The 23,998-nt window shown below is 44.2% G+C and overlaps 1 protein-coding gene across 7 annotated transcripts in view; it reads right to left on the reverse strand.

Annotated features, from left to right (window-relative positions):
- Positions 1-6,288: 6,288 nt before the first annotated feature.
- RAB27A (RAB27A, member RAS oncogene family) overlaps positions 6,289-23,998 on the reverse strand; it is a 95,615-nt gene continuing 77,905 nt past the window's right edge. For all 7 annotated transcript variants that reach the window (XM_030576739.1, XM_030576742.1, XM_030576738.1 and 4 more), the window contains 2 exons: positions 22,644-22,767; positions 6,289-8,638 (listed from right to left, as the gene is read on the reverse strand). In XM_030576739.1, the coding sequence (XP_030432599.1) occupies positions 8,440-8,638; positions 22,644-22,767 (323 nt within the window). In that variant the 3' untranslated portion in view covers positions 6,289-8,439. The remainder of the gene's footprint in view (positions 8,639-22,643; positions 22,768-23,998) is intronic.

Genomic DNA, 23,998 nt, shown 5'->3' on the forward strand with positions numbered 1-23,998 from the left:
TCCTGCATATTCCAACCTCCTTAACCATACAGGAGCTGAGATGTGTTTAATCAGTAAGGATCCATCCTGCTACTTTAGCCTTACACCCTGTACATACTGTACTGGTAGTATTCCGGAGCTGCAGTTTGGGATGTCACTGTAGCATTCAGGATCTATAGTCTGGGATGATGTCACTGCTTCAGAAAAAAGAACAGGAAACTGCTTCAGAAGGAAGTCATCTGGTCTTGTGTATAGTCTGCCCAGATGTACCATCAAACCTTGGTTGCAGTTAATCACAATAGATCCAGAGTCCGAAGACTTTCTCATACCAGTGAATCTGTTTCCAAAAGGGGATTACAATCAGAAGTATGTGTTGGTACTGACTGTAACTACAACATAGCTCAAGGGAGTACCACACTGTTTGGCATAAATACAAGAGGTAGTAACCTACACATGCTATACAGTCTACCACTGCCACAAACTCTATGGGAGCAATGACTGCACCACAGTGACAAGAACTCTCAAGGTCATTGTCGCCGACTGCAAATCTGCTCTGGTGTTTAAAAATACTACCTTTGGGGGGTGGAGTGTCACCATTAGCTTGGCAAGTAAGTCCAATTGCTATCAACATGTCTTATTTTGCACCCAGGGTTTATTAGCCCCAAAATGAGAAATTGGGGCAAAAGGATTTTCTTCTGATCCACGTGGTAGTTGGGCTATATATGCAATCTCAGACCAAAGCCTGCTTCAAATTTCTGAGAGAGCTCCACCTGGTGGCCAACTGAAGCAGTAACTTCTAAATCATTAAAAAAAAAACCCATAAACAAAAACCCCTTCATGCACTGTCTAGTGCACTGGCTTTCAAACTGTGGGTTGCGACCCAATACCAGCCAATAGGAGCTGGTGGAGGCAGTGCCCGCAGACAAAAGCCATGCAGAGCAGCTAGTGCGCCTCCACCAAGCCAGACCTGTTGCTGGCCGCTTCCGGGGTGCAGTGTGGTCCATGTTGCCAGGACAGGCAGGAAACCTGCCTTAGCATCCCTGCTGCACCGCTGACCGGGAGCCGCCCGAGGTAAGCCCACGCCCCAATCCCCTGCTCTGAGCCACCCCCAACCTGGAGCCCCTTCCTACACCCCAAACCCCTCAGTCCCAGCCTCACCCGGCCTGCACCCCCAGCCCAGAGCCCTCACCCCCCATCTGCACCCCAACCCCCCTGCCCAGGACTGGCTCCAGGCACTAGCTCAGCAAGGGGAAGGGGCAGCATGTTGGGTTGTTTGGCAGCAATTCCGCGGCAGTCCCTCGGTCCCTTTCGGAGAGAAGGACATGCCGCCGAATTGCTGCCGAAGAAGAAAGTGATGCAGTGGAGCAGGCGCCGATCGCGCTCGCGGCTTTTTTTTTTTCCCCACCACTTGGGGCGGCAAAAACCCTGGAGCCATCCCTGCCTCTGCCCCAGCCCTGAGCCCGCCCTGAAACCCAGAACCCTCACCCCCACACCCCCAATCCTCTGCCCCAGCCCTGAGCCCCTCCCACACCCCAAACCCCTCATTTCCAGCACCGTTGGGTCACAGGCATAAATAATTTTCTTCAACTAGGTCGCCATTGGTCTAGTGTTCACAAGAGCAGGAAAATGCAAAGGAACAATGTAGTGCAGGGGTCGGCAACCTTTGGCACGTGGCTCGCCAGGGTATGCACCCTGGTGGGCCGGGCCGATTTGTTTACCTGCCGTGTCCGCAGGTTCGGCCAATCGCAGCTCCCACTGGCCAGGTTTCACTGCTGCAGGTCAATGTGGGTGGGGGGAAGCGGCGGCCAGCACATCTCTCAGCCACGCCAACCTGGAATGGCGAACCGCGGCCAGTGGGAGCTGTGATCGGCTGAACCTGCGGACCAGTGATTTCCCTACACCCCCCTGAATTTCTCCAACAATCCCCCACCCCCCGTTTTGTGAACCAGTTAAATGCCAATTTAGTGACTGTTTGGAAATGTGAATTGAAATTGAAACAATAATACATAGTTTAAATGCATATACAGTATATGTTAAAATATGTGTATCTGAAGAAGTATAATAGCTTTGAAAAGTACTGTATGAACCTAAACTAGCTTCCTTATACAGTTGTTTTTTATGACGTCAGTGCATTTGTTTTGGTGATGTTGGCCAACTTAATAATTTCAAAAGATGATTTGTAAGCAAAGTTTAAATGAGCTCTCCCTGACAGCTAGTGATGAGCTGGGGCTTGGGGGAAAGGCTTCAGGACCAGATTGTATTTACTTTCACACCTAAGCAAACAGAGCTCTGTTGCCCAAGTGATAGATTTTGGCTGGGGTTGGGTTACAAATCATTTGAATGCTGGAGGGGGGAGGAGAATGTTGTTTTTCTTATCGTATGAGTAAAGGGCAGTAGAACTGTACTTAGCCTGTGCTGATTGAGGGCATCAAGAGAGAGGTTGGGGACCTGTCCCTCTCCATTATTTAAAGACAGAGATGATTAGGCTCCATAGATAGTCTTTTGTTCTGTTAAGTGACCACTGCAGCTGAAATCACAGATAATCAGGTCTAAGTGCTTAGTCCTGCTGTGAGGGGAGTGTTTCTGTGGAAGAGACAGCCCAGTCTGCACTAGCAGTGAGGCTCTCCTACTGAGAGCTGGATAGAACCTCAAAAGACCAGCTCGCAAAGGTCACAGTGGCAGGTGGCAGCAGAAGGTGACTGCGCAGGGCCATTGGCAACAGAGTGGTGGAGTGATTGGTGGCACAACTATCAGCCATGGCCAGAGCAAACAGTGAGCAGCTGGAGGAACGAGCAAGGTGCCTTCTTTCCCCCTACCTGGGAGGTGTACTCACATGAAAGCACCTCTGAACTCCGAGTCTCCACTGACCAAGGACAACACTGGTGAGTAGGGTGCGGTGGAGGGAAAAGTGAGGGGCATGTTAAATAAACATTTGTTTGTTGGACTATATTTTAGTGACTTTGCTCCAGAATGCTAGATTTGTGACTGGGGATGGAAACTTATATAAATGTGTTTCCTAGTAGACCAAGATTTTTAAAATGCATTATTTATCAAGGCTCTCTCACATTGTTGCTATCTTGAGAGGCATCATGTTGGGGAGTTTCTTTACTAAACACTTTGATTATTACAATTAATTTTTACATAAGAATGGTCATACTGGGTCAGACCAATGGTCCATCTAGCCCAGTATCCTGTCTTCTGACAGTGGTCAAGGCCAGGTGCTTCAGAGGGAATGACCAGAACAGGTAATCATCAAGTGATCCATCCTGTTGCCCATTCCCAGCTTCTGGCAACAGGCTAGGGACACTCAGAGCATGGTGTAGCATCCCTCCCCATCCCGGCTAATAGCCACTGTTGGATCTATTCTCCAGGAATTTATCTAGTTTTTTTTTTTAATCCTGTTATAATTTTGGTCTTCACAGCATCCCCTGGCAAAGAGTTCCACGGGTTGACTTTATGTTGTGTGAAGTAGTACTTCCTTTTGTTGGTTTTTAAAACCTGCTGCCTATTAATTTCATTGGGTGACTGCTAGTTCTCGTGTTATGTGTATTGAATAACATTTCCTTATTCACTTTCTTCACACCAGTCAAAATTTTATAGGCCTCTATCATATCCCCCCCTTAGTCATTTCTCTTCTAATCTGAAAATTCCCAGTCATTTTTTATCTTTCCTCCTGTTTCATACCCCTAATAATTTTAGTTGTCCATCTCTGTATCTTTTCTATGTCCAATATATCTTTTTTGGGATGGGGTGACCAGATCTGCACACAGTATTCAAGGTGTGTACCTACCATGGATTTATATAGAGGTAATATGATATTTTCTGTCTTATTATCTGTCCCTTTCTTAATGATTCTCAACATTCTGTTTGCTTTTTTGACTGCTGCTGCACACTGAGTGGATGTTTTCAGAGAACTATCCACAATGACTCCAAGATCTCTTTCTTGAGTGTTAACAGCTAATTCAGACTCCATTCATTTTGTATGTAAAGTTGAGATTTGTTTTCCAATGTGCACTACTTTGCATTTATCAACATTGAATTTCATCTTCCCTTTTGTTGCCTAGTTTTGTGAGGTCCCTTTGTAACTCTTCGCAGTCTTAACTATGTTGAATAGCTTTGTATCATCTGCAAATTTTGCCACCTGTTTATCTGAAAAAAAAAAGGGGTAATTTATGAATATGTTCAACAGATTGTCACTCAACACAGTAAAGAATAGCTCAGACCACACTTAAAAGTTCTACAGCAGCGGTTCTCAAAACGGTGGGTCAGGATCCCAAAGTGGGCCATGACTTCATTTTAATGGGGTTGCCAAAGCTGGCTTAAACTAGCTGTGGCCAAAGCCCAGGCCCCACTACCTGGGGCCAAAGTTGAAGCCCGAGGGCTCCAGGCCTGGGTGGCAGGGTTCAGGTTACAGGCCCCGTCTGGGACTGACGCCATTGGGCTTTGGACCCCTACCCAGGGCAGCAGGACTCAGGCAGGCGTGGGTTTCGATCCTGCCTCCTGGAGTCACAGTGCAATTAAGTTTGAGAACCCCTGTTCTAGAGCTTGATCTTATGAGGTGCTGAGTACTCCAGCCCAGTCCAGGAAAGCACTTAAGCACATGAAGAGTCCTAAGTCAGTAGATCTACTCACGATTCAAGGTAGGGACCGTGTAACTGTTTTGAGGGATTGGGTCACCATACTCAGGACCTTGCAGGATCAAGTCCTTTCATGCAACTTATTCAGTGTAAGGGCAAGACAGGGCTGATTTCCTCAGTGGTTTTGGAGTCTGAGATGGGGAAAACAAAAAAACACCTTACCGTCTTCCTCCCCCAAAGAGGGCCAATAGCAGTAAGATGTAAGGAGGTACTCCCTGCACCTGCTTTCTGGGGATAGTCTTTCCTGTATTGTCAAAAATGGGGGTGTCAGATTCACCCCTGCAGAGGATACAGCCGATATTCACCATTCCACAATCTTCAGATTGCCACATCTGACGCAGGACCGTTCTGCTTCCCACTCTGCACCTTGCCGAAGGGAGATGTTGCTCCTACCTCTGTCCCTGGCATGCAGGATCTCTGCACCAAGGCCAGTTTACTCCTGCTTGGTGCAGGAGGGGTGAGGATTTGGACCAATTCACATACTAAAATATAAAACTATTTACCATGCCAGGTTACTCTGATTTGGTCACCAACTCAGATGGGCTCCATTTACACCAAACTCTGTACGCTTTGAGTGAAAACTAGACTGACTTTGGAGCAAAGACAGCTTTCCCGGTCAAAACAGGTACAACATTCAGGCTTTGGCAAATTTAGTGTACAAAGTCATTTTATTGTAACTGCCACTAATGTGACTCTGGGGAAGGCACAAAATGACTATTTTCATGGTCAATTCCACCAAATTCAAAATGGTGAAGTTGGCTCAGCTGATAGGCACTGTATCAGCCCAATAAAACCCTTAGCCATAGCTGTCTAGGAGTCAAATGGCTGTTTTCTAATCCCTCCTGTTTATCGATGCAAGGAGCCCAACTGTTTATGCCAATAGCATAAAATTCAGTATTTCAACCTTTTTTTCCTAATTTGGCACAAAAATAGATTTTAAAATATCAGAATTTTCCACATCATGGAAATTCTGATTTTTGACCAGCTCTAGATTGGTTTAATGGTGTCACTAACCGGATTGTTAAGAGACTCAAATCACTGGGCTTGATCTCTGATGAAAGTTGCAGTAGGTGCAAAGTTGTGCTATAAATAACTCAAATTGAAATATTGGTATAATAGATTTTTCATACAGATATATATTTATGGCATTACGTCAAAGCAATTTCATGAAGATAGATTTTTGATTTTACAGCATTTTAAAATAGATACATACAAATGTAGGACAAAATATGGCAATTACAGTATTTAGTATAAAATCTAAACGTGTATTCAAAGGGAAATATACTTAAGTAACCTCAGTAGTAATTTAAACTCAGTAGTTGGCTGCACTTATCCTTACTTTTTTCAGGAATTGGAAATTTTAGCCACACAACTCCTATTAACTTTAATAAGTGGCAAAATTCCATTGGAACCCTCTGAAAAGCGAAGGGTTACATTTCTGCATTAAAAACCCTAGACACTTAAGTGCACTGAAACGTATTGTGTCCCACACAGGGGCGGCTCCAGGCACCAGCACGCCAAGCGCGTGCCTGGGACAGCAAGCCGTGGGGGCGCTCTGTCGGTCGCCACGAAGCCGGCAGGCACCTTGCCTTTGGCGGCATGCCTGCGGAGGGTCTGCTGGTCCCGCGGCTTTGGCGGACCTCCTGCAGGCTGCTGCCGAATTCGGGGGACCGGGGACCTCCCGCAGGCAAGCCGCTGAATGCAGCCTGCCTGCCGTGCTTGGGGCGGCAAAATACCTAGAGCTGCCCCCGGTTCCACAGTAGAATACTTGTTGCTACTGGCCGCCCAGGCGATGGCAACTTTGAAAGGCACTCATGAATTAGACTACAGTAACTCTGGTCTACAGGCATTTTGATTCTTGGTACGGTACAGTAGAAAATACAGTAATTCATACAGTAGAAAATGCTTTACTTCTGTCATAGTGCCTTAGCATTCAAGTTATATTGCACATGGTTATATCTTCTGGGTAAGTTGTGATAAAAATCTAATATTTACATTTTGTGTTTGTTAAAGAACAAACACATTGCTTTATGGAATGTGTTTTGACAGCTAGCAATGAGTTTTAACACTTTCTATATTTCTAAAAAGCGACTGAAAATTTACATCAAAGTTTCTATTCAATTCAGTGAAGATATCACTTTCTTCTCAGATACCTTTCTAGTACACATTTTTGGTCCTTTTAACATATTCAATTTTTTTAATTAAAAATATATTAATTACATCTCATGCTGCCATCTGACTGTAGAAGTTTGCCTGAGCATGTGGTAGCCAAAATAACTAGCACTTTTAAATAAATAAATATTTAATTTCTAAAAGCAGCAGTAGCTTTGGAGTTCTGTAAACAAATTGCTATGAAAAGTCTATAAAAAGACTTTGAATTTGGCATGTTGAGACTTTACTTGGCAATATTTTAGAGTTATATGAACCTGCTACAGTAGAAAACAGTTTATTAGGCATATCACATAATCAGGCTGAAAAGAAATGTAAAAAAATACTGATTATTCTTTATATCATATCTGAGGATAAATAAAAATGATCATCCACCAGAAAGAGTATTCCTTTATATAATCAAATCATAATCCCTCAGTTTTACTTTAGGTGAGACTTTAAAGGGAATGAACAAAACACATACAAAATGTGTACAAGATGTACAGGACCCAGAGGTAAACAGAAGAAAACCAGCTTTATAAATTTACAGATATACTAATTTAAACAGCATTGATATCTTAGGCAGTTATAGCTCACCAGAATAAGACCAATATTAAAATTTTCAGTCCAAATTTGAAGAAGAAATGTTCCAAATGTACGCTTGGTACAAACAAATTCAGTGCAAAGCACTAGCTCTGATGAAATTTTGCTGGAACTTAGCTTGCCCTAAATTCCTGTTAAAACATAAAAGAGTTTGTATATAAAATGTATGCATTCATAAACAAACACCCCATCTACGATCTGTTCTACACTGCAGACCTATAAATCGGTATAACTACTTTGCTCAGGAGTATGAAAAATCCACACCCGAACGAGTCAGTTATCCCGACCTAATCCCTCGTGTAGACAGTGCTATGTCGATCAGAGAGCTTCTCCTGTCGACATAGCTACTGCCTCACAGGGAGATGGATTAACTATGCTGTCAGGAAAGCTCTCGCCTGTCGGTGTAGGAGTAAGTGGTACAGTGGCGCAACTGCACCAATAGAGCATTTTAAGTGTAGACCTGCCCTTGGTATGTATATGCCTCAGCACGTTCTTGAAATTCATGTTAGGTGATCTATTCTAATGTACTGAATCTTTCCTATAGTACAGTTGGAGTTTAGGAGATCAAGTTAAAGACTGCATGGCATAGCAGTAGTGCTGTACATTTCTCCAGACAGCTTTTTATTCCATATAAAAATAGCCCTATTTTAGCTCCTGTCATTAGAAACAAATAATTCATGGAAAAACAAGGAAAAATTATTTGCCTGCTTTTGCAAAGCACATACAGTTTGCTGTTTATCATTACTGCTGTAATGATGGAACATTTCTGTTCAAATTGGACTTAAAGACCTCCATAGTCTGTAACAATGGTAAACCAGTCAAAGATACTGAAGGTTGAGTGTCCAATGTTGCACCAAACCTAAACAAACATATGTCTGGCTAACTGCTAATAAATTAAACATTTGCCAAGCAATGGTTAATGTTGTTAGAAAGCAAATACCAATAATTAATACAGCTTTGTTACTATATATCCATATGGTAAGAGCTGTCCATAAATGAATCCATTAAGCTGCAACTGTACTATACTTTAACATAAATTTGTTAATTTAATTGTTGCAATAAAGTTTGTTTCTCAACAACCACATTTGCCTTTATCTTTATCCTCATGTAGCTGCTCAGTAGAGCTGTGTCCATTGGACCGTACTACCCCCTCGGGTATCCATGACTTGTCCACGCACCGTTCCATGCGCTTCATGATAAGGTCAAGCAGAGTTTCAACTGCCTTGCTCACATTAGTTCCATTGGCTGCACTTGTTTCAAAATACGGTATCCTGTAAAGGATAAAACAAAACAAAAACCAAACACCATCACAAATCAAGTGAGACCTTCCCTGGAAGGAATGCATTATATGGTTATGGCCAAGTGCATTAAAACATTCTCCTTAGAGAGGTCAACAGAATCAAACAGAATTCAACAGAAGCTGAAATTGAAATGCAACCCTTTGTGATGTGCTTAGAGATGCAATAGCAGGACAAATATTAATTAACCTCTTAACAGCCCGGTGAGGTGGGTATTACCCCATTTTACTGAGGCACCAGTGGATTATGTGAATTCCACAATGAGCCAGGAAAAAAATAACCCTGGAGTTCTGTGTTCCAGTCCTTTCTTTTAACCACAAACAAATACAACTGCTCTGTTGGGCCTCATCTTCACAAGCATTTTTCTTAAAAATTTCCCATCATGGCTGCTCTATTGGTGGTAGCAATCATGGGAGTGCTCACATATATAGGCTGCCAAGAGATCTTGTACACTAGCTACCATAGGTGTAGCTGAACTGATGCGAAGTCAATGCTTATTAAAGAAAAAAAATGTATGTACCACAGCCACTGCGCATGTGTGATGTCCCTCCCAAAAAAGTTTCCCTCCAGCAGAAAAGAACCAAGGACATAACACTCTTCACGTATTGTATTCCTCCAGCTCCTAAGGACCTCAAGGTCTTGGAGAACAGCTGTCTCTTCAACTCCTGCTCTAGGTGCTTCCTCCACGGACTCTCTCATTATGTGAATCTCACTATTTCCTGCACAGAGTGGCAGCTGCAAGGAATGCAGGGGAATGGGCCACTTAAGGATTCCGATTTGGGTGGTGGCAAACATCAGAGACAATGGAAGTGCATGTGGGATGGTCAGTCATTGTCTCTTCATTGATCTGGACTCCCTGTTCCTCTCAGGACCTTAGGGTGCAAGACGAGACTGGCGACTCAGGAGAAGAGGCATGGAGGCAAGATAGGGGACAAAAGACAGGCATTGAGATTGGGGGGGGGAAGCAGGAGAGAGAGAACAGGAGGAGGAACACGTGTGAAAGTGGTAAAAGAGGAAAAGAAAGGGATGGACAACCTTGATTTGCGCATATTGGAGAAGAAAGACGGGAAAGGGTGACTCGGGAAATGGAGATGAGACTAGAAAAGATAAGAGTGACACTAGGCAGAAATAAGAAAAGGGATATGGCGATAGAGAGAGAGATGCAGAAAAAAGAAGCAGATAATGAAATTGAGGGAAAGAAAAAAAAGAAAAGTTAGTGAGTTGGATACTGTAATACTATGGTATTTCCGGGGCTTCAAATATCATGGAGAATGCTGCTACTCCCAAATGGGTCTCAAGAGCATTATTCTCCATATATAAAAGATCTCTCCATCCATAACCATATGGAAGTTCTCTGTTGTTTCCCTTGACTTCTATCGATGTACACCAGATAACCCCCTATAATATCTTGGGAAAAAGAATCTGTGGGTCAAATGAAGCTTCCCTTCCCACACACACCACAGGAAAGGGTGAACAGTAACGGGAACGTTCACTGGAGACAGAATGGCTGATGATAGGGGAGAGAGCATAAACAGAGAGGCATGTGGTGATAGAGGATATAAGAGGGTCTAAGTGAGATGCTGACATTCAGCAAGAGGAAGCTACCAATTGCTTTGATGAAAGACAATGACAAGGTGCAGACGGAATAAAGGAGGTCCAGGCAGTGATAAATTCAGTTTATTTCCAGGCTTTAAATGAAGAAATGTAGAAAATTCTTCATAGGATACTGTGCAGAAAGGGATGGAAGAGGCAGCTCTGGGACTGAGGAGTGAAGGAGGGATTCAGTCAATAGTCTAGAATAAGCATCAGAAGTCACCAGCACAGTGAATAATGGGCCAAAAAAAAGGGGGAAAAAAAGGCAGGGGGCATAGACTGTGGAGAAAGGGTCTGTAGACCAGGGGCAGGCAAACTTTTTGGCCTGAGGGCCGCATCAGGTTTTGGAAATGTATGGAGGGCCGGTTAGCGGAGGGGGTCGAAGGCCGGCTCCCACCTCCTATCCACCCCCCCCCCCGGGACTCCTGCCCCATCCAGCCTCCCCATTCCCTGACATCAACCCCCCAGGACACCTGCCCCATCTACACCCCCCCACTTCCTGTCCCCGACTGCCCCCCACTGCCCCATCCAACCCCTGCTCTCCTTCCTGACTGCCCCCCGAGACCCCTGTTCCTATTCAACTCCTGTTCCCGCCCTCTGACCACCCCAACCCCTAACCACATTCCCACTCCCTGACCACCACCCTGAACTCCCCTGCCCTCTATCCAAGCCCCCCCTGCTCCCTGCCCCCTTACCGTGCTGCCTGGAGCACTGGTGACTAGTGGCACCACAGCCATGCTGCCGAGCCATGCTGCCGCAAGTGCACAGCACAGAGCACCAGGTCAGGCCAGGCTCTGCAGCTGCGCTGCCCCAGGAGCTCCCAAGCCCTGCCACCCAGAGCATTGCGCCGGCAGCAGGGTGAGCTGAGGCTGCGGGGGAGGGGGAACCGTGGGGAAGGGGCCAAGGACTAACCTCCCGGGCCAGGAGCTCAGGGGCCGGGCAGGAGGGTCCCTATCATAAACCTAGTCCCAGATTTGGACCTCAGCGTCCAAAATATGGGGGTTAGCATGAAAACCTCCAAGCTTAGTTACCAGCTTGGACCTGGTAAAGCTGCCACCACCCAAAAAATTAGAGTGTTTTGGGGCACTCTGGTCCCCCCGAAAACCTTCCCTGGGGACCCCAAGACCCAAATTCCTTGAGTCTCACAACAAAGGGGAATAAACCATTTCCCTTCCCTTCTGCCTTCCAGGTATTCCCTCCCTGGGTTCCTGGAGAGATAAACAGAAGCAAACTCTGTGAATCTAAACAGAGGGATTCCACCCTCCCCGTTTCCAGCCTTGGAAAACAGAAGTACCGAGAGCTAATCTCTCTTCCCTCCTCACCCAGAGGGAATGCAAAGTCAGGCTAGTAAATCTAACACACACAGATTTCCCCCTGACTTCTTCCTCCCACCAATTCCCTGGTGAGCACAGACTCAATTCCCTGGAGTTCCTCACTAAAGAAAAACTCCAACAGGTCTTAAAAAGAAAGCTTTATGTAAAAAGAAAGGAAAATACATAAAAAAAATGGTCTCTCTGTATTAAGGTGACAAATACAGGGTCAATTGCTTAAAAGAAATATGAATAAACAGCCTTATTCAAAAAGAATACAATTCAAAACACTCCAGCAACTACACCATATAAATACAAAAGAAAAAAAAAACAATAACCCTTATTGTTTTATGATCTCTGTACTCACAACTTGGAAACAGAAATCCTCCCCATAGCCGAGAGGGACAGATACAAGACAAAGAACTCAGACACAAACTTCCCTCCACCCAGATCTGAAAAAGTCTGGTTTCCTGATTGGTCCTCTGCAGGTTTCAGGTACTTCTTTCCAGATGTAAGAGACATTAACCCTTAGCTATCTGTTTATGACACGCCCCCCAAATTGCAGACAGTGCGGAAGCTCACTGGCGGCGATTTCCTTCTAGAACTTTAAAATAAACAGATTAATACAACACGTGCACCTTTACATATACCACTAAGTATATAACTAACAGACTTGTACATTTTAAGAACACTTTTTAACTACTGGATTGTAGGAAACTCTCACGGGAGAGTGCATTAGCTACTTTGTTAGAAGCTCCTGAGATGTGCTGAATTTCAAAATCTTGGAGAGCTAAACTGCAATGAAGAAGTTTGTTGTTGTTCCCCTTGGCACTATGAAGCCACTTTAGCGCAGCATGGTAAGTTTGTAGCTGGAACCGCCGTCCCCAAACATATGGGCGTAGCGGGCCTGTTGCGCCTTCAAGACCATAACCTGGTCTCCTACCTTGAAGGAACGTTCTCTGGCATGTCTGTCATACCAGGCCTTTTGCTCTGAGCATCCTTTAGGTTCTTTTTAGCAAGGGCTAAGGAGTGTCGGAGGGTGCTTTGTAGGTTCCTTACAAAGTCCAGAATGTTAGTTCCTGGAGAAGGCGTAAACCCCTCCCATTGCTGCTTCACCAACTGTAATGGCCCCTTAACCTCGTGACCATACACAAGTTCAAACGGTGAAAACCCTAAACTGGGATATGGTACAGCCCTGTAGGCAAACAGCAACTGCTGCAACACTAGGTCCCAATTATTAGAGTGTTCGTTGACCAATTTACGTATCATGGCCCCCAAAGTTCCATTAAACCTTTTCACCAGGCCATTGGTTTGATGGTGGTACGGGGTGGCAACCAAGTGGTTCACCCCATGCGTTTCCCAGAGTTTTTGCATGGTCCCTGCCAGGAAATTAGATCCTGAATCAGTAAGGATGTCGGAGGGCCAACTTACCCTGGCAAAAATGTCTGTTAGGGCCAGGCACACAGTGTTAGCCCTGGTGTTGCCTAGAGCTACAGCTTCCGGCCATCAGGTAGCAAAGTCCACGAAAGTCAGTACGTACTGCTTTCCTCTGGGCGTCTTTTTTCGGAAAAGACCCAGAATATCCACAGCTACTCGCTGAAATGGGACCTCAATTATGGGGAGTGGCTGGAGAGGGGCCTTGACCTGGTCTTGGGGTTTTCCCACTCTTTGGCATACCTCACAAGACCGGACATACTTGGCAACGTCCTTGCCCATCCCTTCCCAGTGGAAGGACTTCCCCAACCGGTCCTTGGTTCTGTTCACCCTAGCATGGCCACTGGGATGATCATGGGCTAAGCTTAAGAGCTTCCCCCGGTACTTAGTTGGAACCACCAACTGTTTTTGCGGCTGCCATTCTTCCCGGTGTCCACCAGAAAGAATCTCCTTGTATAAAAGTCCTTGGTCTATAACAAACCGGGATCGATTAGAAGAGCTGAGAGGCGGTGGGGTGCTCCGTGCCGCCGCCCAAGCTTTCTGAAGGCTGTCACTTGCTTCCTGCTCAGTCTGGAACTGTTCCCTTGAGGCTAGGGTTACCAGTTCTTCCTCAGACTGTGGACTTGGGCTTGGTCCCTCTGGAAGCGATGTAGGTGATGGGGTTGTTTCCGTTGCTGGTGAACCACTCTCCGCTGGTGCACCAGGTGGTATTTCAGGCTCTGGCTGAGCCTTTTGGGTATGGCTGACTGTTGCTTCTGCCAGTTCTGACTCACTGGTGCCCTCTGGCATTGAGTTTGAAGATGTGGTTGCAATTGCTGATGCTGGTTGCTGTTCCAGTTCCGGGCCTGGGACTAGAGGTGCTGTGGCTGTTTCAGTGGTTGGCATGGAATCCGGGTCCACTACCTCTGTCTGGGTCTCTGGTAACACAGACGGGGCCTCTGTGGACGGCTTAGGAACAGGAATGGGTCTGGAAGCTTGCCTGGTTTGGCTACGTGTAACCATTCCCACTCGCTTGGCCCGCTTTACCTGGTTGGCCAAGTCTTCCCCCAGTAGCATGGGGATAGGATAATTGTCAGACTGCAAAAGTCCACATTCCTGACCAGCCTTTGTACTGGACAGGCAGTTGAGCTGTAGGCAAGTCTACAGCTTGTGACATGAAGGGGTAAATTGTAACTTTGGCCTTTGGGTTGATGAATTTGGGGTCAACGAAGGATTGGTGGATAGCTGACACTTGTGCCCCCGTGTCTCTCCACGCAGTAACCTTCTTTCCGCCCACTCTCAAATTTTCCCTTCGCTCCAAGGGTATTTGAGAGGCATCTGGGCCTGGGGATCTTGTGGGTGATGGTGGTGTAATGAACTGCACTCGGATGGCGTTCTTTGGAGAGTTGGCCTTGATATGTCCCAGTTCATTACACTTAAAGCATCTTCCATCTGATGGGTCACTGGGTCGAGGTGAGTTACTGGAGATTGGTGAGGTGGAAGAATAGGGCGTCTGTGGCTTTACTTGGGTTGTATGTGGGGTCTTTGGCTGTCCTCGGTTGTAGGTTTTATGGTCGGTGTGCCCTCTGGGGTATTTGTTCCCCTTGACAGTAACTTTCTTGCTTTCTGCCAGTTCCATCCATCTGGCTCCAATCTCCCCCGCCTCAGCGAGATTTTTGGGTTTTCCATCTTGTATGTACCGTGTTATGTCCTCAGGAACACCATCCAAGAACTGCTCCATTTGTATGAGGAGGTGCAGTTCTTCCAAGGATTTAACGTTGTGTCCTGATATTCAGGCCTTATAATTTTTCCCAACGTAGTAGGCGTGTTTGGGAAATAACACATTTGGTTTCCACTTTTGGGTTCTGAAACGCCGACGGGCATGATCCAGGGTTATTCCCATTCTGTATCTGGCCTTGGTTTGAAAAAGTTTATAGTCATTCATTTGCTGCTTAGGCATTTCAGCTGCCACCTCTGCTAAAGGTCCACTGAGCTGTGGCCTCAATTCTACCATGTACTGGTCTTCAGGGATGCTGTACCCAAGACAGGCTCTTTCAAAATTTTCCAAGAAGGCCTCGGTGTCATCACGTGCCTTGTAGGTGGGAAGTTTTCTGTGCTGTGGAACAATCATTGGCGCAGGGTTGTTAGGGTTGGCTGTGTTTTGCTTAGCCTTTTCTAATTCCATGGCCTGTTGGTGGGCTTCCCTCTGGAGTTCTAGCTGTTTTTGGTGGTCTACATCTTTGGCTTCTTGCTCTCTTTTGTAGGCCGCCTCTCTGGCTGCTCGTTCTCTTTTTGTAGGCCGCCTCTCTTTCTCTTAGTTCCATCTCTTTGTTTTATTTCCAGTTGTCGCCTGTGTTCAGCTTCTTTGAATTGTTCTTCTGCCTCCCTTTTTTCCTTGGAAGTCATGGTTCTTGTTTTCTTGTGTTGGGGTGCCCTCTGGTGTTTGTTGTCTGAACTGCAGGTTCTCTGTTGCCTCCTGGGGTCTACCTAGCAACAGTGCCTTTTTCCCTTTCTTCCTCTAGCTAATCTTTTCAATGTAAAGTAAACCAGAAAAACCACTTTATTTGCATGTGTATAGTGCTGGTATTTGACTCCTAATGGGAGTGCTATTGTGTCACAAAAGACCCTTTTGTCACAGCTTAATGGTTCCTTGCTTAATATGCAAGCCACAACTGCCAGAGAGAGCAGAAAAAAAAAATTCTCTCTGGTTCCCTTTTAAAACTAAACTGTTTCTCGCTGCTTAAAAGCCCCTAGCAGAGAAAAGAAAAATGTAATATTCCTACTGGCTTCTATCTATCCCACCTCTGCCACCATATCATAAACCTAGTCCCAGATTTGGACCTTAGCGTCCAAAATATGGGGGTTAGCATGAAAACCTCCAAGCTTAGTTACCAGCTTGGACCTGGTAAAGCTGCCACCACCCAAAAAATTAGAGTGTTTTGGGGCACTCTGGTCCCCCCGAAAACCTTCCCTGGGGACCCCAAGACCCAAATTCCTTGAGTCTCACAACAAAGGGGAATAAACCATTTCCCTTCCCTTCTCCCTTCCAGATATTCCCTCCCTGGGTTCCTGGAGAGATAAACAGAAGCAAACTCTGTGAATCTAAACAGAGGGATTCCACCCTCCCCGTTTCCAGCCTTGGAAAACAGAAGTACCGAGAGCTAATCTCTCTTCCCTCCTCACCCAGAGGGAATGCAAAGTCAGGCTAGTAAATCTAACACACACAGATTTCCCCCTGACTTCTTCCTCCCACCAATTCCCCGGTGAGCACAGACTCAATTCCCTGGAGTTCCCTTTTGTTTTATGATCTCTGTACTCACAACTTGGAAACAGAAATCCTCCCCATAGCCGAGAGGGACAGATACAAGACAAAGAACTCAGACACAAACTTCCCTCCACCCAGATCTGAAAAAGTCTGGTTTCCTAATTGGTCCTCTGGTCAGGTGTTTCAGGTATTTCTTTCCAGGTGTAAGAGACATTAACTCTTAGCTATCTGTTTATGACAGTCCCGCAGGCCAGACATGGCCCGCAGGCCATAGTTTGACCACCCCTGCTATAGACTGTGAACTATGCTATACACTGATGGCAGAGTTGAGCTCATGAGAATAATCCACATACCAAGATGAAGGAGGAAGAAGGAATTCAACCCTGGAAACTGTATTAGCCATACAGAGCCAAGCAGGCAGGAAATCATTTGGTTAAATCAAATGAAACTCCTGCATGAAAAAGCCATGGCATAACAGTGAAAGGACAGCTGTCGTCATCACTATCCTGATCCACACTGTGTAAATAGATACAGCTTGGCCAGAGCAGTAGTAAATCCCAATTCTTTTATTTTTTTCCCCTTAACTTTTAAAAATTGGCCATGAGGGAAAAGGTAGCGTAAGACCCCTTGGACTCACATCTCACTTAACAATAAGCTCTGCTCCTAGCCATGACATCTGGGAGAGAGCCTATGATACCAGCCTCCATTGCCCACTTATATTTTTAAACAAGCACCCTCATGCTTTCTCCCATACTGCCCTTCATGTGTGGGAGGAGCTTCCCATAGATATCCTAAAAGCTACCTCATTATCCTCCTTCAAATCCCTCCTGAAAATTCTGCTCTCTCTATGATGCCTTCAATACACTTGACAACAAAAATTTAGACTGTTGGTATGCTGAGACCACAGTGTACCATGCTGACCAATACTGTCTTATTGTTTCCTTATACCCCCTCCATATTTGTCTGGGTAGCTCTGCAAGTTCCCTCAGATCCCTTGGGTATTTAACAGCTGGCCTAGGTTTGTGCCAGTGCCTCCTCTTTCACAACTCTAGTCTCTGATAATACCTCATCCTTATTACCAGGAAAGAGTATGGGTCTCCACAACATCCTCTGCAGTGAAGATGGATACGAAAGTAATTTAGCTATTGTGCAGTGTCCTTCTCCTCCTCAGCTGCTCCTTTTACTCCCTGGTAATCCAGACAACCCACTATCCCCCAACATTCCTGCTTTTTATATATTTAGTGAACTTCCTGAAAGTCTGTTTAAACACTTGAAGCTGTGCTCCAGAGCTAAAGAGGGGATAATCCTTGTTTATAATTCATTAATCTTCTGACACAAGATGCAAACACAGGGGAAAGAATATTAATTTGATGAAATAAAGGAGATGTGTTTAGTAAAAAGGTAGAAATACTTTGTGTTCTTAATATTTTGAATCTGTTGCTGAACAAAAATTCTCCAAGTAAACATACTTTTGACCCTTTGTCATGTATCATCTACAAATCTAGTATAATTTGCAATATTAATCCAATAAACAGGCTTCATATTAGTGAAATCCTAGATTTTCCTACTGAAATAAATGTTTCAGGTGAGAGTGGCCCAGGACAATAATTGGAAACTTTCCCTAATCATTGCTTTATACACTGCTCTTCTGGGTCAAAGTCATTTTGACATTTTGCCATAAAAGTACAGCTTCATCTAGAGTTAGCATGTCACCCTGCAAGGGTACCTGCACTCATGAAAACTAAGTTACAGCCTCAAAATTTACACTGTATAACACTAAAAACACTAACATCTTTTAGGACTGCATGTATAGGTCACACAGCTGCTGAAGGAGTGAGGAGGAGAAAACTAAAAGTAGAAGATCCATTTCAGAAATGAGAGGTAGTTTCCAAAGTCTTGATTTGCTGTGATCTCTGAAACTGTTCCTTAGGATCAATTCAGGTGGAAAATGTATATTTTTATCCTTTGTAAACTACTGCCATACTCCCCATGGAAACTGTTCAGCACAGAAATGTGAAATTCTCAGCCTAGCCCAAACAGGCAAACACTCGGAAAAATCTCAGGTGTTGCCTTACAGGAAGGGCAGGTAATTCTGTCATTTACATTTCAGCTATGTAATGAATCACTAAGCCATTCTTATTGCCAACAGAAGAATCCAACAAGTCATGTCTAAGACTGTAAGTGTAACTGGCAGCTTCACCCAAGTGAAGGGAGCTAATGATTGTTCCAGACAACATCACACTTCCACTTCAAGACCTCTTCAGAGGCTGTAATATACAAAGCATTTTCCTTTCTCTACCTTGACATGTTACTGCTTTCTACTGTATGCAGTGTTGTTGTTTTAGCCATGTTGGTCCCAGGATATTAGAGACACAAGGTGAGATAATAGATTTGAATGCTCTCTCTCAGGCTCTGTGTAAGCTTGAAAGCTTGTCTCTCTTGCCAGCAGAAGATGGTCCAATAAAAGAAATTACCTCACTCAACTTGTCTGTCTGCTTTCTATTTTGACAGCCTCAGAATGCCAAAGGGATGTGGCTGAATTTTAAAACCAATTTACTTAAGGAGGGGTTCAGAAAGGAAAGAGCTGGATGACACTTCCATTTTGTCTCATTTAAAATCAGTTACTTCCTGATTATATGAAATGCAAAGAATAAGCAATATGATAAATTAAGCAATGTACACAAGACCAAACGGAGATGGGGGAGACTATCCATTGAACAATTTAAAATTAATAATTTTATGGACCTTAACATACTACATACATGAAAATTAATCCTGACAGCCTGAGGAATGACGCAAGGACCTTGTTGTTACTGGACAAGCTTGCTTTTTAAAATACTTGTATATAAATAAATTGGGCATCTATCAATGAAAATAAGGACAGGCGTATTTAGGTGCTAATTTTCACAGCAGAGGAAATTACAAGATGAAATGCAACTGCAGGAGCAGAGAATATTTTTCCCAAGAGCTATTTCCCAAGATGTCTTTTCCGGTCTGGATCTGAAAAGAACATGTGGATCTCTATTCACAGGCTTGTGAATTGGTGGTGATAAAAAAAAACAAACAAACAGTCTCTGTTCCTAGAAGGCCTTTCCCGATCAAGCAGAAACAAACACAGGAATATTATGTGTGCTAGGAGGGGGCTTGAGAGTGAATCATGTCTAACCCAGTTGCTTAGTTCAAAAGGTATACTGAGAGTGGTTACTCAAGCAAGGGACTTGGCCCACCAGGACAGAGCACCTGTATTATGCACTATATTTTAAAACAAGATAGAATTGCAAAATCTGTCCTGGCCATTTAAGGCCCTTAATATAAAAGGTGTGTTTCAGCCACTGTCCCCAAAGTAGTGGGCTATCACACAGGCTGAGAGAGCAAGAGGAACCTGAACTTGTTGTACCCAATTTGCCTCCAATATTCACCCTTCTCTCTCATATCTCCCTTTTGACAGGAAGTCAGCAGCCTCCTGCTGGTCCCAGTAAAGTCTGATTATGGTCTGTCTTGGTTTACACTGTCCGCTCAGTTGCATTCAGCTTCCTGTCATCTAATTTGACTGAACATTTTTAAATGGAGATGAGGGGTGATCATGACTAGAGCAGTAAGTCTCAAACTAGCACTCTCGCGCTCTCTCTCTTTCCCTCCTGTGCCAAAAGTGGATTTTAGCAGTATCCTTGGTGCTAGGTCCAAAAAGCTGGAGAGAGGTTTATTTAATACACACACTGCAAAGCGTTGGGCTGTATGTTAAACATGAAAGTGTTAGGATGAAATGCTGGATCCTGCAGATGATTAAGAATGACTCAGTAATACATCATGGAGTTGAAACAAATGACAGAATTACCTGAGCTTCCTGTAAATACAGAAGCATCTCTTCCTTTTCTTATACCCATAAAAAAAAAGTTTTAAGCCATTAAAGAGCGAATCGTTGGGGTAATGTTTTACCCACCCATTTCATGAGAGAGGAAATCCTTTTCGTTAAAGAGATTTTAGAGCCTCAAGGAACTCTGTCTCTTGGGTCCACTGCTGAGCAACCTACATGCTTCTGTCATACTGCGTAAATCTTCCATTCTCATTAGGTGAAGAAATAGCTAAGGTAGCTGAAGGTCAGGAATGCAAGGGTGGAGACTGCAAGAATGAAAAGCTTCAAATGACTTTCACCTGAATCCGTTGGTTGATAAAATTATGCTTCTGTTTATACAAATAAAGAGAAATGGGAGCCTGGATTTCTGTGAGAAACAAGGTAACTGGGCAATCATAGGGCAAAGGAACCTGTCAGATTAGTAGAGGGAGAGCCCTATTACTATTTATTTAGGCACAAATTTACACAGATAAATTATAGGTGGAATTTTTAAAATCTCCTCTCTTGCTCCCATGCATGGTAGCCTTAAAAGGTCACTACCATCTGTAAAATGCAGATAATTCTTGCTTGTCTTCTCTTAATTTGTGAGGTTCAGTTAATGCTAAGTGTTAAATATTTAATAACGGACTAATCAGTCTCCTAGTGACTGTCTCCTCTACACCTCACTGTAAATGCAACATTTACTGGTGGTAGGCATGGGGGGGAAATGTTTAGTAGTATCCAGAATGGTTAGCAGCAGCAGTTCACCCAGTAAGGCAGAGTCACTCCTCTTTCCTACCTCAACTTTTGAAGATGTAAGAACATTCCTATTAATAGCAACCTTCCTCATCCACCTACAAGTACTGAGAACCATATAGCAGCTCACAGAGTGAAATCAAATCTATGAATCAGCCTTCTAGTTTTTGATTCCCACATTGATCAAGTTGGTATTTTGACCACAAGCTTAACAGACATTTCACCTTCTGCAAGTAATATCAATGTATGAAGTGACATACAAAAAGATTTCGATATAAACACACATCATCTACTGCTTCACATTTCCCAAATTTCCATTCCTTTTTATAAAGGTACATGTTACAAAAACTATGCTGGTTTGAGGTTAGTGCCCCACAAATAGAATTACACAAGCATGTAAGTCAGGGCAGGAAAAAGGAAGGAAGTATTATTGCACTAAACCCCATCTTGCTCTGTCCCTTCCTAATAACAGAGTTGACAAATTTGTGAGGCTTAAGCTTAACTTTAAAATAAGAGTGACACTGTTTAGTACTGCCTCTAGTTTCTTCCAGAATTTAATGTGATGCACAAATGTGACTTGATCAGTATACTCTTGGTTTCACTGCACAAGGAAATTAGGTCCTCTGTCTACTGTAGTCATACTAAATACTACAGGGTAGTATTTATCGGATTTTGGCTTTTGACACAGTCCCATATGCACTGGTGAAAGTAACTTAACGGACTTACCGGTACGCAGGGCAGCCTGGGTCCTGGGCAAGGTGAGGGGGAGCGAGGGGCGAGGAGGGCCTCTGTGCCTCCAGAAGGGGCAGGGCCTCAGGCAGAAGGGGTGGGGCTGGGCCAGACTCCTGCAGCCAGCCCTTCAGTGCTGCCTGGCCCACGCTGCCCAAGGCTCTGGCCACTACTGCAGCAGCAGTTAATTGTTCTGCTTTACTCAGCACTGGTGAGGCGTCAGCTGGGCTATTGTGTCCAGTTTTGGGCACCGCACTTTTAAAAATGACATGGATAAATTGGAGAGTCCAGAGGGGGAAACAAAAATGATAAGAGATTTAGAAAACATGGTTTGGAACTAGAAGAGGTTGGAACTATGAGAAAAAAAAGATTGAAAGAACTTTGTATGTTTAGTCTAGAAAAGAGAAGGCTGAGAGGGGACACGATAACAGTCTTCAAATATGTAGACAAGGCTGTTCTGACTAGGACAGTGATCAATTGTTCTTAAATGTCCACAGAGGGTAGGACACAATTAACTGGCTTAATTTGCAGAAAGAGAGATTTAGATTAGATATTAGGAAAAATTTTCAAACTCTAAGGATAGTTAAGTGCTGGAACAAGTTACCTAGAGAGGTTGGAGGTTTTAAAGGACAGACTAAGCGTACGCCTGTCAGGGTATACTTAACCCTGCCTCATCATTAGTTGGGGGGTGGGGAAGAACAGACTAGATGATCTCGAGGTCCCTTCCAGCTTTATAGCCATTTCTAGGATTCTGTGGTGTGCTGTGCAGCTTCATCTCCTCATAAATGAAATGTATTTTCCATCAAGTAATTGAGAGGTGTTTACTTTGTTTTCTACTGCAAGGGCAGAAGGGCACAAAAGATACCTCTCCCATGCTGCAGTATTGCACAGTAAGGTGCACATCCTGGCTTAAAGCATTGGCATTTGCCTCTGTCAGAGACAGGATACGAGATCAGACAGGTCCATGGGGTGTTCCAAGATGACCATTCTGATAAGAGCCTTCCAATACACAAAGAAATATCACAGACCTTTCAAAAAACACATTTAGTTTTGCTTTAAACACAAGAAGAAGATACTTGCCCGTATTTTTCTGCAAGTTCCTTTGCCTCCTCTTCTTTCACCATTCTCTGGTCTTCCATATCACTTTTGTTTCCACATAATACAATATCAGGGTTTTCACAATATGCATGCATTTGTAGCTGGCCTAACAGCAAAACAAACAGTAAAAGCAGGGCTTATCTTATTCTGTTATGCATAAAGTTCACTTAGAACATGAGTGCCTTTTTAAAACGGAAATGGAGAACTCGAGTGAAGTAATTCTGACATGAGAAAAATAAGTTTGCTGCCAATTTCTTACCTGTTTTCTTCCCCAACCTTTTTGTAATTTATTTTATTAAAAGCACAAGAGATATTTGCACCCCAGTGAGATCTTAGATGCTTGTAAGACCCTCATTACTACAGCATTCAAGTGCTTAAAATCCTTAATGTATTTACACTCACAACAACACCCCAGTGAAGTAGGGATGTGCTTTTATCCCCATTTTATAGATAGGGAACTCTCTGACACACTGATTTGCCAAAGGTCACACAGGAAGTCTGTGGCAGACCAGGGAACTCAGCCCATTGTCCTGAGTGCTAGGACACCAGACCACCCTGCCCTCCACATGAAGTCATTACTCCACTTGGGACAATCATCTCCACAACTAGTTGTGATGCCAGAGTGTTTTGACATCGGGTGAAAGAAGACAAGCAGATTATCTCAAACAAAAATCCTACTCCAGTCCAAACATGCCTAATATTTAAAAAGCAAGAGAAATATAGAAAATACATGGAACGAGCCAAATCCATTCAAATGGCAATTCCACTCAAGTCAAGGGCACAATATTTGATAAGATTTTTTACAACACTCTTGCAGTTCTTCAATTACAGTACTGGAGAATGCAGTATTTATGATATACAGAGGAAAGGACGTTACCATAGACCAGTAGCCATGGATGGTTTTCGGTATTCTGTACACATGCCTCTTTTCAGTGACAATTCACGCAAACTGGTTTTATTATGTGCAGATTTCATGTTAAGCACAATGCTCCTCCCCATCAGCCTGTAGGGGGACGTCATCCAGTATTGCCCATTACCCCTCCCAATAGTAATGGCTCTGACTTGGGGACAAAATGCACCAAACCTCTTGCACCCATTGCCAGCCAATCACTGGAAATCCAAAATCACTGGGACAGATGCGCCTCGTAATCCCTAGAGTGCTAGACTGTGAACCCACAAACTACGGATTAAGGATCTGCCTCTGAGCTTTTCCAGTGAGTTGTTGGTAATGGGAAAGTGAGTACTTCCCTGTTCCTGTTGCATTAACAGTTAGGCAAGTGTTTCCTGTCTCTTCCATAACAAACTCCAGAACAAAAACTGCCAGGTGTTGACAAGCT

Source organism: Gopherus evgoodei, chromosome 10 (genome assembly GCF_007399415.2).
Source record: "Gopherus evgoodei ecotype Sinaloan lineage chromosome 10, rGopEvg1_v1.p, whole genome shotgun sequence".
NCBI classification, from domain to species: Eukaryota; Metazoa; Chordata; order Testudines; family Testudinidae; genus Gopherus; species Gopherus evgoodei.